The sequence below is a fragment of the Aristolochia californica genome, unplaced genomic scaffold (genome assembly GCF_029961685.1).
Source record: "Aristolochia californica isolate CCGP_79_NKW_82.1479 unplaced genomic scaffold, dmAriCali1.0.hap1 SCAF_5, whole genome shotgun sequence".
Lineage (NCBI taxonomy): Eukaryota > Viridiplantae > Streptophyta > Magnoliopsida > Piperales > Aristolochiaceae > Aristolochia > Aristolochia californica.
Genome location: NW_027182214.1, coordinates 41,403,052 through 41,417,898, shown reverse-complemented (window position 1 = coordinate 41,417,898; position 14,847 = coordinate 41,403,052). Strand labels below are relative to the sequence as shown.

The following is a 14,847-nucleotide window of genomic DNA, read 5'->3' as shown; positions in this document are numbered from 1 at the left end:
GACTTCCCTTTCCAACCGAAATTGCTTGGACTCGATTAATTCCTTGACAATGATCAGACAAGCAGAAAACACCCGTTAAACCGTCAGCAGGGTGGGTGGAAATGGGGAAGAAAAGCCAAAAAAAAAAAAAAAAAAAAGTTTCTTGCTGTGTGTTGTGCATCATTCCCTGCCTCCGTCTAGACTTCATGTTCTTTTTCAGTCGTGAACAACTAGGTTTACTTATTAAATCGGCTGGGAAACAGGCATACCCGCTGTCCTGAGTCTCTGACTTCTGACAGCGTATTCGTTTCTTTCCTTTCCTGATATTGTGTCTTTTACTCCCCAACCCCCTCTCAATCTTTTTCTGTTGGGTACTCGATATCTTGCTTGAAGTGAAGGGAATTTGATCCGACTTCCCATCTTTTTCTTTCCTTCTTCCCCTTTTCTTGAGATTCAAGTTCCGTCTGGTGAGATGAGAGGATCTAACGGGAGGAAAGTCCCGGAAAATGGGAACGAGCAAGTAGATTGGGAGTTGAGGCCTGGTGGGATGCTTGTTCAGAAAAGGGATGACGGACTCGGGGGTTCAGGCTCAAAAATAACAATTAAAGTCTCACACGGTTCTTACCAACATGAGATCAGTGTGCCTGCTCAGGCTACCTTTGGTATATTTTTCGAGTTCATCTCCCTTTTGAACTGGTTTGCTCGTTCTCAAATTGTTATTCTCTTTTGATTGGCATGAAGACTGTGTTTTGTGGTATCCTTGCGTTTTGTCTTTATTCTTCTTGCCTGTTATAGTGTGGTATCATCTTCACTGGCTCTTCTTATTTTAATTTCGAGTTTCATCGAATCTGTGTAGTCCCAATTTTTTTCCATCTGTTCTATGATTCTAATGACAGCTGATTTTGCTAAAACCCTTTTCTATCGCTTCGTTTATCGTTCTATCTCGGTGTCAGTTGCCCAACATTATGATTGAACTTTTCTCTCAAAAAAAAAAAAAAAAAAACATTATGATTGAACTTCATTTATCTTAAACAGGTGCCATCATATTGAAGTTTAGCAGAAATTAGTCGACTAGTTGTACAAATTTCCTTTTCCTGCTCGAATTTGCTTATTTTTTGTCCATATATGTTGGTGTTGCTTTAGGTTTTAGCTTTCTTGATTGATGTACTGCTTCGTTTATGTTCGGTTCCTCCGCTGGTGATTTTGTTATCTCCTCTCCTTTGGTATTTGGTTGTGATTGTTGAGAAGAGTAAACGTAAGGTTAGTTTTCCTGGATATTTTTGCAGAATTTTCTTTTCGTTGAGGCATGTGGACTAGACTTCTTCGCTTACATTTAGATATATTAAGATCCTGCATCATATAAAAAAAACCATGATCTGGTTCCACCATGTTGTTCAATCTACAAGTGGTGACCATCCCCACAACTCTGTTGAATAAAATGTGATTATTCTTGTTTGTCTTGTGATATGGCACGTTGTATGGACTGTGCTATTTCTTCTTGATCCATTTCTGGATTTGTCTAGCCCCTTCTCTCTCAATTAGAATCCACAGTTTTTTTTTTATATAATATCTCATCTTTTATGTGTCTTTTTCGTGTGTATGGTTGTTACGTTCTTTGTTCTCCATTTTAGTTAATCTTAGCTTAATTTATTACATGTAAAGGCGATTTGAAGAAGGTTATTACCCAAGAGACTGGTTTGGAGCCCCAGGAGCAGAGGCTGCTATTCCGAGGCAAAGAGAAAGATAATGAGGAGCATTTACACATGGTAGGTGTGAAAGACATGTCAAAAATTATGCTTTTGGAAGACCCTGCAAGCAAAGAGCGGAAGCTTGAACAGATGAAAATAGATGAAGGGATCTTTAAGTCATGTGAAGAAGTGGTATATGTCAGATCGGAGGTTGATAAGCTTGTGGGAGAGGTAATTTTAATTCACACATTTAGGAAACACCCATTCTTCAACTATTTATATATCAGCAATTACCAATGTGAATTTGATCTTTAGGTTTCTATGTTGGAGAAGTCTATGCATGCGGGAACCAAGGTTGATGAAAAGGAGTTTGTCATCTTGACTGAACTGCTGATGAGGCATTTGCTGAAATTGGACAGCATCGAGGCCCAAGGGGAAGCCAAAGTGCAGAGGCGAATTGAGGTGGTGAACTATATGCAATTTTTTTCCTTCATTTTTTTTATCTTTGGTGTTGTTAAGTCTTAGTCAGCTCATCAAACCCTCATGATATATCATCTGTTAATGGGGAGTAGAGGGGGTTCTCCCTTGGATCGTGTTTTTTTCATGGTTGCACAGTTGGAATTTCTTGAGGCAGTTGTCTCCAACTATTGGCCAACCTCTTGAGGTTGAAACCTTATCCCAACACGAGAACGTTTTCTTGTCTGTGGAATCCTGTCGTTGCACAAGTGTATCATAATGTCCTTATTCTTCTTGCAGGATTGAGAAATAAACATGTTAGCTTAACCATTCCATCCTTAATGTTCATCATGAGAATTGCATCCTCTGAATTCGTCATTGCTACATCATCAATGTTCTTCATGGCTATTTCCTCTTGTACATTAATCATAACTCCATTTTAGTTCTGACGTTTGGTTGTTGTTTCATTATCTTTTTTCTGTAAGTTGATAACATTAATGCTAAATCCTTGTAGTGAAAATTTGGCCCTTTTTATTTGTTGTGTGAATTGCATTATTTGGCGACTTTTGGATGCTACTGAAAATAATGCTGCGAGGAGTATGTTGTTTTTTTTACTAGGATTGTTATTTTTCATTCGGAAAATGCTACCTCTACCCGTGCGGAAAACTTGTTTTTTGTAACTTGGTCTTGTGCCTGGGTACATTGCATTTGCTGAGTTTCTCTCTCTTTTTTTTTGTCTCTATCTTCCCTTTTCTTGTCTGTCATGTTCCTTGTTTGTCTTTGCCCTACTATGCTCTTATCTTGTGATTATCTGTCAAAACTTGAGTAAACTCTAAATATGCGGAGTTAAGTATCTCTTTGATGAATTTTGTAAATGACATTTTTTAAATGATGATCATGTTTTAATATCAAGACCTTGTTTTTGTAAATGAAGCTTTTCTTTTTTAAGATAAACTTTTGTATAACTGTTAGCCTGTGGATCAATGGGCGCAGGTCCAAAGTGGAAAATCAAGTCCCTTAAGAAACAAATCTTCCACTTATATTTGAAGTTTTAAGCATAAAGAAATGAGTTGATAAAAAATGTAAACATGGTAAGGGCATATTACATAGTTAATTGTCCTTTCACTAGATAGTAATTAAATAAATTTCATATCCTTCAGGGCCTCAGGCTCTATACCAGCCACTTCTCCTCCCTTCTCATTGCCCAAGGGGATTCTTCGGATGTCATCAGCAGGGCTAATATAGCCAAGAGCCCACTAGGAAGATTTTCAATGTACTTTAATAAGTTAGAGCATATCTATGGTACCCTCAGCATTACTTGGCTTTATACTCCTAGGTACGCCAATGGCATTGCTGATGCATTGGCAAGAAAACCTCATTGTTTGGTCTTACCTTCCTCTTTGACTTCTGTAATTTTTTGTTTTTTACTTTGTATTTTGTTTCCTGCTTGTACTTTCCTTTCAGGGGCTTCTTCTCAATAAATTCCCTTTTCTATCTCACTTCTAAAAACAAACAACCTTCATGTGGGATCTATGTTTTGTTTAGGTAGTGACAAACGTTCTTCGAATCCTGAAAAACTAAGGATAAGGATTTCATTGAGGAAAGATAATTAACTTTTTTATATTTTAATTGTTTTTCTTTTCACTAGCGATGATTAGTTTGCAATGAATGTTCAGAACTTTCTAATGGAATTTGTTATCTTGTAGCCATTTGTTCGTTATTATTGAAATGACATATTTGTGATGCTGAAAGTGTGAAATCAGCTAAACTATTGCATTTCAGCTTTGATTGTGAATGGGTACTTCGTTTGAGCTAATTACTTGAGAATCAAGTTTGTCTTCACCAGCTAGAATCTGAATGACATTTTTCATTAATGTTCAGTGTCACAGTTCTGTGATCCTTATAAATACTATAGTTTATAATTTGCAAATACTTGCTAAAGATTATTTACCCTATCCCATCCAATTTTGAATGCTGGGTTTATTTTGCTTTCCTTTGATTTGTGTCATTGAAATGGTGCTCACATACCCTCCATCAGAATCCGTTCTGTGGTGAATATATATATGCTTTCCCCATACCTCTGTTTCAGTCTGTTTATTGAGTTCTTTGCTTACCTTTTCACCTGGTCTGTCACTAACGATTTATCCTGTTTATAATGTTCTGAAGATGTTCTAGCTAGTAAAAAAAGGTTTTTGTTGATTCATCATGAATTCCTTGCAACAGGTTCGACGTGTTCAGAGTCTTGTGGACACCCTGGATCACCTGAAGGCAAGAAATGCCAACCAGTCCAGTAACAGCAGCAAAGCCGTTTCTGTGTCCACTCAGTGGGAGACCTTCGAGTCCGGTGTCGGAAGCTTGAGCGCTCCACCTCCAAATCCGATGTCCCCCTCTGCAAGAACCCAAGATTGGGAGCAGTTCGAGTGACTTCTACCCATTTTACCGTTGTTGTATGGCGTCGTTCTCTCTTAATGTTTCATCAAATATATTAAACATTACTTGGCTTGGAACTTCAACTGATTATGTAAATAGATGAGTGGGTACATCTAACAATCAGTTTTACCTCTATATTTGATTTTTTTTTTTTTTTGTCTGTCTTGATTTTCTTTTGAAGCAGGAAAAACTGAGAATACTGTTGGTTGACTTGATTCATTCGGTTTTGTTTGGTGGGTGGGTGACAAAGTTCATCCCCGCCCCGGGAAACGGTTTCCTGTACCCTCATGAACATAAATATGGAGTGATAATCTTTAAAGAAATTTTCAGACTATTATTATTAAATACTTATGGGGTTAGGCCATTTTGAAAGTGAATTAAATAGTAAAAGTGAAAGTGAAAGTGAAAGTGAAAGTATAAATAAATTATTTTTTATTTAAAAGTGAATTACCTACTGAAAGTGAAAGTGAAAGTGAAAGTGAATTATTTTTTTATGTTAGCGTGTGAAAGTATAGTGGAATAATTTTAACTTGTTTTAAATTAATAAATATTTATTTAAATTAATTAATTAATTAAAGATATAAAAATAAAATGATCAAACAAATATTTATTTTTATAATATCCAAATATTTAATCAAATTGTTACTCGTGTAATACTTAAATTCTATAAATTATAAAAAAAATATTTTTATATAAATTACTCCGATAGATTTAATTTTTATAAAATATTTTATTTAACTATTCTGTTAATAAACTAAGATAAATTTCAAAATTTTCATTAATAAATAATTAAAAATTAAATTAAGAGTTGTTAAATTTTAAATATATAAAATAAGGTTATTATATCCAAATACAAAAATGAGATACCAAAAATAACAAAACAAGAAAGAGAGAGAGAGAAGGAATTCACTAGCCTTATAAAGTACTTTCACTTTCAAAGTGCACTAACAGGGTCTTATTATTAAAAAAAATAAGTGACAATTTATTTAGAACTCGCTTAGATTGTGAAGTGACCCCTAATTTATTCAGCCAATCGAACTCGAATTAGAGTCGAGACTTTCAATTAACAAATTATTACTTTTTTGTTTAGTAATTACATGGATAATAAGACTGGTATGAGATATTTACTTTTGAAAATTTTAAAATAAAATATATGGAAATGCTTTAAAAAATAGTCAGCAGGAACAAATACAAAATATAAAAAAGAATATAAAATAACTACAGTTCGCTTTGTCTTAGTGCCGTTTATACATCTAGAGATTGACTCAAGCCCCGAGTCAAGAATCAGTGAATCCTGAGACTCGCCTAATTTGACTCAATGGGTTGCGTGCCGGTTCAAAGTTATACTTTTTAACGAAAATGCCATTACTTACACGTTATAAGATGCCCTAGTTTCCTCGTTTTCTCAGTCAGCCGCGCGGTCATCAGAAAATCGGTCGACTCCCGAACGTCATCTCGGTAAGTTCCTCTTTCCTCTTCCTCTTCCCTTTCTTCGTTTTTCACCATTCTTCCTCTTTTTGTTCTCTTCATCCTCCTTCTCTGCTCGCTCGAAGATATCTATATATATATATATACCTGGCGGTTCTATCCATTCAGGAATGTGCCACCTCTTTTAGTACATTGGTCTATAATTTAAAGATTTTCTTTTTTTTCCTATGATCATTTTCATTGGTGGAACTTGGTTATTTTTCTTATTTAAAGGATTCTCTCATGGAGCGTGAATGTTTGTACTTTGTGTGCGACTGTTTTTTAGCTGTTTTGTTTATTCGGGTGGTTTTAGTTTTACCCATTTCAATTACTAAGTGATACGGTTTAGTGTCATATTTCCCATTCATTGGTTGGAATCAACTCCCTTTTTGACATGATCCATAATTGTTGTTCCTAGCCTCCGGTGGATTCCGTTTGAAACTCGCTCAAGTTCATCTTCCTCATCTGGGAAGCAACGGCATTTTTCCTGTTGGATACCAGTACGCTTGCAATATTCTACTGCTCGGGAATTCTCTTTAAACAGTTGTTTTTTATCCTCTATCTTATCCCTTCTTTCCTCTTTCTCTCTCTAGTTGTTTCTGTGTCGAAATGTTCTTTCTGGTTTAATGGTTATGGTTAGACTCCTCGCTGGGTATCTTACTTGTTTTCGCGAGTTTAGCATTCCCATAGATTTTCCGAATTCTCTTAGCTGAATCCCGTGGGAAGTCCTAGGGAACTGAAGGTCCTTTACTGCTGGGTTTGAACCACTTGGTGGAATGCGGTACTCGTTATGTTAAAGAGAGCGTGGGTTTTGGCTCCATCAAATTTCAGAGACTACCAAATGCCTTCCATGGTTATTTCATAGGCTCGAGCTCCATCTCGATCGTATGAAGCTATACACGAGTTAGCGCTAGCTCAAGTATGAGACTCAAGCTCTACTACAAACCCAGCACTTACCTATCTAGAAAAGTAAAACTCTCTTAGAAACTAATAATTCAAAAGAATAATCCCCTAATAACACAAGGATGTTATAAAACTTGGAAACATAAATCTATCTACTTTTCTTTCAGATCTATCTCTCTGCTCTCCTCTCCGTTGTCTACCAATAAGTTTTCTCTGTCTCTTGGGCCCCTCCAACTCTTCCTCTCAGTCCCCCCCTCCCTGACAGGCTAGCTAGCTCACGGAATTTAGGAAGTTGCTTATCTTTGTCGTACTCTCTCTTTGATGGAAGCAGAGTCTTAGATCAGCTAATAGCATCTCTGGTTCTCTTGCTTAAGACAGTGTTTCCTGCCAATTTGAGGTGATTGGAAACTCCTTCACTGTTGTATCTTGAGGCTTGAGGATTTCCTCTCAGTTGCTGTTATGTTCTTTTTCAAATGAAACCATTGTTTCATTTTTTTAAAGCAGAGAGACATCTCTTAAGTCTCCCACGGCAGTGTGGCCTGATGTTCTTGGGCATGAGTATGTCAGTACAGCTACTTTGACAGTAGCTCCTGAAGGGGGCAGTCAAGGTGCTCCCAAGTTAGGTTGGTCCAGCAGGGAGCTCCCTTGTTGGCGGCCCTCCTCTCATGTGCTGCCCTGCTCTCATCATCTGCCAGTGACCCCTTGATCGCCTATGCTCCTTGCTGGTTCCCATTGGCAGATGATGCTGCTAGCATGTCTGCTGCTTGCCTATTGCCTGCCCTTCCCTCTTTAGCTACCCCTCCTGGACTCTCCCGTGCATGCTCCCATGCTTGTCCCTAAGGCTTCTTCTGTGTTGGTGGGGTGGCATGAGGTGCCACCTTGTCTCCCTTTCTCCATAAAGCTATGTTGTTTGTTTAGGCCTAGATGCAAGGAGGAATGCTACTGGCTGAAAAAGTCCAATAAAGTTGTGAAAATAAATATCCAAGAGAATTATATTTGAAAATTAGCCTTAACTCCTTGAGGATCAATAACTTATGTAAGTTTTGTAGGTTAGTGCTCACCATTTTTACAATGGCTGTAAGTGAGCAGTTCAGTTTGAGTGATGTTAGAAATATATGGTGTGAAACAGTGATCGCTACCTTTATATTGAGTGACACTTGTACAAATTGGAGAGTGAAGGAGTGTGAAAAGGTATTTTGGTCTATTAGTTTTTGAGATAAGGTGGTTGGATTATGATGTTTGCTCCTACTAGGGTTTTTCTATAAATTCTTGTTATCTTCTTCCTCTTGCTTCCCAGCATTCATGGACCTTTTCCTTTGCAGGTAACTTTGCCTCTGTTTTTCCCTTGTTTCATTTATGCAATGAAACTCTGGGTTTTGAATTTGCTTTTGTTGAAACCCTAGAAAGAAGCAAAAGTTTCTTCCCCTTCTTCAACAGGGCTTGAAGGGGCCGAAGTCTTAATTTTTCTTGTTCTAATCACCTGTAGTTGGATTCATGTCGTCTTATTCTGTGCTAGGAGAAATTATTAATATCTCTATGGAGATTATACTCTTACTCGTGATTTTTTTTTAAAAGTTTTTAAATCCTGGCCTGATTCTGATCTGAATTTCTGATTTATAAGTCTTCTCAGGTGGTGTAAACATATTGTCAAAACAACTGCCAAAATGCAGAACGAAGAGGGTCAGCACATGGATCTTTACATCCCCAGGAAATGGTAATTTTTTTTATATAGTCAGGAAATGGTGAAATGGACGTTCTGTTTATTATTTGTCTTTCTCATCATATATGCGATGTTGTTTAACGTTGCATTTATTGTTTTTTTGTTGTTCTTTTTCCTCAGTTCTGCTACAAACAGACTTATAACTTCGAAGGACCATGCCTCCGTTCAGATAAACATTGGGCACTTGGATGAGAGTGGCGTTTACACTGGGCAAGCCTCCACTTTTGCTCTCTGCGGTTTTGTCCGTGCCCAAGTTCGTAATTTTCCTATATTACTCACTATTCGACTTATGTGTCTTTTCTTAAGTGATTTATGGTTCTCTCCAACTTTGATCTTCTGAGCATATGAAATTTATTTTACTTGGTTCTCTGAACTTGCCTGCAAGAAATTATGCGATATATGTGCTATCTTGCTGTATTTACATTTACAGGCTTACCAGTTATCTTGTATCCATTTACAGGCTTACCAGTTATCTGGGTGTGGAGTGCCTTTTCATAGTTTCTGAGAGGAAAAATGAAACTTGTGTAGCTGAGCGTACCATTTGATTAGATTACATCTAGAAATTTCAATAATTAGTCATCCTGCGATCTTGTTTTACTGGGCAATTTGCCCTTTAGTAATGCACTTCAAAACTGGATCATGATAATGTTGTTGATTGGTAAGTTTTGCATTCTTTTTTTAGTGTAACTGCATTTTCCAGCCAGCCTAATCTGATTGTTATGCTCAAGCATAAGATTATGTATGAATTTATCATTAATTTTGAGTGAGCTCAAAAAGGTTAAAACAGTAGTAGGTTCTGTATATGGAATTATTCTGCTCTCAGTCTTTGTAGAAGTGAAATTTTATATTTTGCAATATGTATTGTGTATGTAGTTTGTTCCTAGCTGTATAGATTAAGGACTTCAGTCTCTGAAATTCAAAATTGACTTTTCATATGGTGCTTGAGGTCTTGTGTTGGATTTTCCAGTTCTTCCTCATAGACCTTGTAACTAAGTCACTTGAAAAAAATGCATCTGAATGCTATAAATAGTTAGTCATATTGAAGAAGCACCTTGGAGAAGAACAAATATTTGAAGACCTAGAGTTTAGGCAAATTAGAAAATTCTCAAAAACTCTACCATTGTAAAGAGGTAGCCATCTAGTTTCCAAACCTTCGGCATTTTGGAGCTTAGGACATGCAAACTATATCCAAAACCATGTTTTCCAAGTTCATACAAAGGTTTTGGAACCCTTCATCAAAGATATGATAAAAGCATACTTTTCTATCATCCAGGCGTGCTTGTGCCATTGATTAGTATGTGTCAGTTTTCAGGGGTGTGCTGATATAAACTCGTATGGCCTGGCATGTGGTGTGTTATCTGGTTTATGGTATTGGATTTTGGGTATCTTAATAGATAGCGGATATTGATGCTTGCTGCCATTATATCATCCAGTTATACTGACTTTTTATTTGGTGCATGATGTTGATACTGGAAGTCTGATCAACCTGACTAAATTCAGTTTTACAATTTTACGAGTTTTTGTGGTAAAAACACCATAAAGTTTTTAAGTAGACTTGTGACTCAGGTCGATAATTTGTTACCTAGCACAGTTTGTTTAGATTATGATGTCTATGTCATACATATAGAGCTCAGCTTTGATTGTAGTTTTCATACAAACGATATATATTCTGTTGATTGAAGGCGAGACCATCTTTCTGTAATTTTTGCAGGGAGATGCGGACAGTGCTCTTGACAGGCTCTGGCAGAAAAAGAAAGCTGAAGTCAAACAGCAGTAGAGATTTGAGCCATGTTGGATTATTTGTGAGGAACATCAGTTGTTTGTGTTAGTTAGCGTGGATGAGATGTTATTCTGATGATTTTAGAATAGCTACTTGTTCAAACGTCTTTTGAGGATAGTAAAGTAGGCCCTCCATTAGATGTGAGTGATGTTTCTGGCTACAGTTTTAAAGTTTATACTTGCGGGGAGATGTTTCACCTTGTGAAATGAAGGGTTTGGAAAGCAGACTGATTCTATGAATCATTGTTGGCGGTTTTTGGAACTAGGCTTGGGCTCCTTATGAAATCTGTGGTTGTAGAGCTATTGCTGTGCTTTCATTTCACATTACTATGAACGAACCATGATGGTTGAAAGATAACATTAGGGCTGGTGGAAAACGCTAAGCAAGTCTACATGAAGGGAAGTTTCTTTAAGGAGGGTTAGTCATGAAATTTGAAGTTTATTTTCATTTTCATCTTTATTTCATTCATCTACACGAACTTATCATTGAAATGGGCATAAAATTTGAAATTAATCTATATAAACTTTTTCTTTGAAGTGGGTGTTAGTGTGACAAGTTGATGTGCACTAGAAAACAATTTCTAAAAGGATGAGGACTCAAAATCACTTTGAGCTCTAAATATGTCATTACATCAGTTCTGCTGTTCTGGTTGGATAAGTAAGACGCAGATGAGAAAAGCATAGTTGGAATTGAAAATCTCTAAACATACAAGCGAGCGAGGCCTCTTCCCATAACCCACACTGTTTCGTTGGACTGTTTCGTTGGAGTTGTTGTTACATTTGGAGGATTGTAGCGTTGCAGTTCTCCGTAAAATAAACCATGGGAGCATAGCTTTTCTGCAGGCTAAACCCATTGCATGAATAAAGAAATAACCACATCAACAGGCGAAGAAGAGGACGCCTGTAGCCAAACAAATAGGAACAATTAGTCTTTTGTGTGCAAGACATGTGTTTTTAAATCATAGTCATTGTAAAAAGAATAACTAGTATATAAATGCCAATGTCTGATCATTCATGCGTCAATGCAAAAACGACATAAATCTAAGACTGACTACTTTCACTCTTCTATATTCTCCCATAGATTAAACATAAATGCAGTAAGAGTTATACTAATGCTGAAAAATGACAAATATAAGCTTTTGTTATTGGAGAAAAAGAAAATGGGTCTTGGTGGATTCAAACCACCAGCCTCTCAAAGTGATTTTGAGTCCTCATCCTTTTAGAGCTTAGCGATCTACTCAAACTGGACATGATGAATCAAATCAAAACTATTAACCTCTAAAAAATCTATTATTGGCCATGCTCTGACATTCAAAAATTAGAAACTAATAGTCCGAATAAGTTAGAAGATATTTTGTCTTATCAAAGAAGACTCTTCAAATAAGATTTGTAATATTTATTCCTTGTCAAAAAGAACTCAATATCAATCAACTAGGTTCATCGTTATAAAAAAATTTCAATAACATTCTAAAACATTTCTAAATTAATCAAACTATTTTCATTATTGCAGATGCACTAAACAATACAAAAACACACACATCAAGTCCAAATTCATCGATATGACTTCGCAGTTACTACGAACTATACTCATCAGTGATGGGGGTTAGGTTTCGTTAGCTAATGGACGCCTATGTAGGTGACTCAGACTTGTTTGAACTGAACTAAACACTCCAAACTCTAAACCCTAATAAACCCTAAACCCTAAACCCTAAACTTCCTAAACCCCAAACACTAATTCCGGACATTAAAACCCTAAACCCTAGACAACCTTTACCCATCACGGAAACACAAACCACAAAAAATAGAATACCATGTGGTGGATATGTATAACACATGAATCTCCTCACCACATAGCAAAAACATTTTATAGCACTTCAAAAATTTTCAACAACATTCTAAAACATTTCAAAATTAATCAAACTATTTTCACTACTCCAGATGCACTAAACAATGCAAAAACACACACATCAAGTCTAAATTCACCGAACACCCCTACTAGAGCCCCATGTGACTTCGTAGTTGCTACGAATTGTACCTCGTCGGTGAAGGGGGTCGGGTTTCGTTGGCTAATGGACGCCCGTGTAGGCGACTCAAACTTGTTTGAACTGGACTAAAAAAAACCTAATAAACCCTAAACCCTAATTCTAGAAGTTAAACAACAAACCCTAGACTTTAAAAACCCAAAAAATCCCAAACCCTAAACCCTAAACCCTATCACCCAATAAACCTAAACCCTAAAAAAAATTGAAAAAAAAAATAAACCCTAATTCCATAACCTAAACTCTAAAAATACCATAAATCCTTAACCCTAAATACTTAAACCCTTAAATACCGAGCACCAAACCCTAACCCTAATCAAGAATTTAGACCCTCAACTGTAACCCTAAATCCCACAATTATGTGTAAATAACCCTAAATTAAGTACTGCAACTAAAATTAAATCAAATACAACACTAATTTAATAAAAAAAATTAAGGTTTAGCCATACCTTCTGAAATTTGGGGAAAACAGAAGTCGAAGGGTGAAATCGTAGCTGAATGGGGAAATCGATGCCGAATTGAAGTAGAAATTAAATAATTGATGTCCAAATGTCAAAATCAAAATCGAAATGGGGGATATCGAATGAAATTGGAAGACATCTTGGGGGAAAAGAGAATAGCAAGAAGGAGAAGGGAGTGGGAGGCCAAAAGGGAGAAGAGAGGGAGGTCGAGAGGGGTAAGAGAGAGGGAAAAGCGAGTGGGGGTAGGGGGATAGAGGCCGGAGAGACGGAGCGAGAGGGATAAGGGATAGGGAGGCCATTGAGAGACAGAGGCCAGAGAGCGAATCTGAGAGAAGAGAGGGAGTAGATACCTCGGGGGCGCATTGAGATGAGAGAGGGGTGTAGGAGAGGGAGAAAAAAATGAAAAGGAGAAGAGACCGAGAGGGGGGGAAAAACATTGAGGGTTCGAACCCTGGCGTTTAATTCATCTGGATAATTAGCAATTTTGGGCGGAAACAGATTCCATAAATTATAACGTAGAGATGATGTTCAGCTTCATCTTAATTATTCCAAAAGTTTCGTGCTCCACTAAAGGAAATGAATTGTGTAATGTGGCTGAATTTCATAAGTTAACTAACCCCCCAAATGACATTCGATTATTTTGAAACAACTAACTCAAAATCTAATATGATGTCAAAGGTTTAGTTAAGTTCAGTTTGAGTTTTGTTGGAGTTAAGTTTTTACTTGAGTTTTGTTCGAGTTTAAACCGGAAATTCGTTAAGTATAACAAGCCAAATTCAAGACTTTTCATGTTTGGATTAGTTAGTCAGTAATTTATTTTTTCCGTTTGCACATAGCATGTATGGGTTTTGGCCTTTGAGGATGTCAAAAAAAAGCAAAACCCACACGAACCGGACATGATCTCCAAAATAAGATAAACTGAGTTGGATCTTAAAAATTTAAACCCCCTGCAATCCATGGGATTTGATACGATCTGTACATAATTTATTCTATTAATATACAAACAACAGAAGAGACTCTTTCCTTGATCATACTGGAAGAGACTCTTTCCGGTCAAAAGACGGATGGGTGCAATACACGAGAGGACAAGTTCATATGTAATCTAGTAAAGGACGTGCGACATATGTAATCTACTAGTAGTCAGTTGGACGACTGTGGAGGCAGAGGGGTTCCTCTGCATACACATAAGAAGGTGGCAACGGCGGAATGCCGACACCGGAGCGAACCCATTGCTGTAGAGAATGGTTGGAGAGGTGGGGGAAAGAAGGAGAAGGTATCATCGCTTCGTGAAGCCGTATCTGGGTCTTGAGGAACTTCACGTACTGTATCGCCTCTTCCAGCACAGACACAGTGTCCATCTTCGTTCCCCCTGGAACCAGTGACTGAAGAATCTTGAACCGGTCACTGATCCGGTGCCTCCTCTGCCTAGCCGCAACGCTCTGTGGGTCCGTCGAGAGTTTGACGCCACCGCCGCGGCCGGGCGTCCGTTTCTTCGGCGGCCTGGCCTTGTCTTTCACACCGTGCGAAGAAGACCCCTCGCTTGCCATTCAAATTAAGACGGTAATTCAAACCAGTGAAATGAGACTCCCCCAGTGGCTAGGGGGAAAGAGAAGGGTGCCTATATATAACCAAGCAGTGCAAGTGGAGGAGGAAGAAGATGATTGAGATCGTCATGTGGGTAAGTTGAGCTCATGTCGGGGCGGGTCAGGATTCAGGTGTCTGGTACGTCAAAGTAGGGGAGGAAGTAGGCTTAGACGTTTAGTGAGAGAAGGTCAGGAGACATGACTGATCTCCCCCAAGCGAGTCCGAGTCCGCCGCGGGAGCTCCGACTGATTTTCTAACTTACTAGGGTTGTCTATTGTCGACCAAACTTGCACCCCATTTTCTTTCCAGATTAATTGAGCCCAGTACATTTGTCGGCCTTG

General features: G+C 37.7%; 3 protein-coding genes across 4 annotated transcripts; 2 read left to right on the top strand and 1 right to left on the bottom strand.

The window, feature by feature from the left end:
- LOC137965955 (BAG family molecular chaperone regulator 4-like) lies at positions 1-4,702 on the top strand. The gene is made up of 4 exons (XM_068812366.1): positions 1-641; positions 1,642-1,898; positions 1,983-2,129; positions 4,347-4,702. Exons 1-4 carry the CDS (start codon positions 452-454, stop codon positions 4,545-4,547), a joined length of 795 nt encoding a protein of 264 aa, XP_068668467.1. The 5' UTR covers positions 1-451; the 3' UTR covers positions 4,548-4,702.
- A 1,269-nt stretch (positions 4,703-5,971) lies between these two features.
- Positions 5,972-10,780, top strand: LOC137965834 (small ribosomal subunit protein eS21-like). Of its 2 annotated transcripts, none has more exons than XM_068812197.1 (4): positions 5,972-6,011; positions 8,554-8,637; positions 8,764-8,896; positions 10,355-10,780. In XM_068812197.1, exons 2-4 carry the CDS (start codon positions 8,588-8,590, stop codon positions 10,418-10,420), a joined length of 249 nt encoding a protein of 82 aa, XP_068668298.1. In that variant the 5' UTR covers positions 5,972-6,011; positions 8,554-8,587; the 3' UTR covers positions 10,421-10,780. The 2 variants fall into 2 exon arrangements, with proteins under 2 accessions (XP_068668298.1, XP_068668299.1); XM_068812198.1 differs by having other exon boundaries at positions 5,974-6,011; positions 8,545-8,637.
- Positions 10,781-14,055: 3,275 nt separating this feature from the next.
- LOC137965341 (transcription factor HEC3-like) lies at positions 14,056-14,469 on the bottom strand. Its single transcript, XM_068811650.1, has one exon. It carries the CDS (start codon positions 14,467-14,469, stop codon positions 14,056-14,058), a length of 414 nt encoding a protein of 137 aa, XP_068667751.1.
- Between the last annotated feature and the right edge of the window lie 378 nt (positions 14,470-14,847).

Excerpts from the sequence above, each read along its gene's own strand:
- LOC137965955 (XM_068812366.1), top strand. The coding sequence starts at position 452 with ATGAGAGGATCTAACGGGAGGAAAGTCCCGGAAAATGGGAACGAGCAA. Across the intron at positions 1,899-1,982 it reads TTGATAAGCTTGTGGGAGAG|GTTTCTATGTTGGAGAAGTC; the intron begins GTAATTTTAATT and ends TTTGATCTTTAG. Across the intron at positions 2,130-4,346 it reads AAGTGCAGAGGCGAATTGAG|GTTCGACGTGTTCAGAGTCT; the intron begins GTGGTGAACTAT and ends TCCTTGCAACAG.
- LOC137965834 (XM_068812197.1), top strand. The coding sequence starts at position 8,588 with ATGCAGAACGAAGAGGGTCAGCACATGGATCTTTACATCCCCAGGAAA. Across the intron at positions 8,638-8,763 it reads CTTTACATCCCCAGGAAATG|TTCTGCTACAAACAGACTTA; the intron begins GTAATTTTTTTT and ends CTTTTTCCTCAG. Across the intron at positions 8,897-10,354 it reads GCGGTTTTGTCCGTGCCCAA|GGAGATGCGGACAGTGCTCT; the intron begins GTTCGTAATTTT and ends TAATTTTTGCAG.
- LOC137965341 (XM_068811650.1), bottom strand. The coding sequence starts at position 14,469 with ATGGCAAGCGAGGGGTCTTCTTCGCACGGTGTGAAAGACAAGGCCAGG.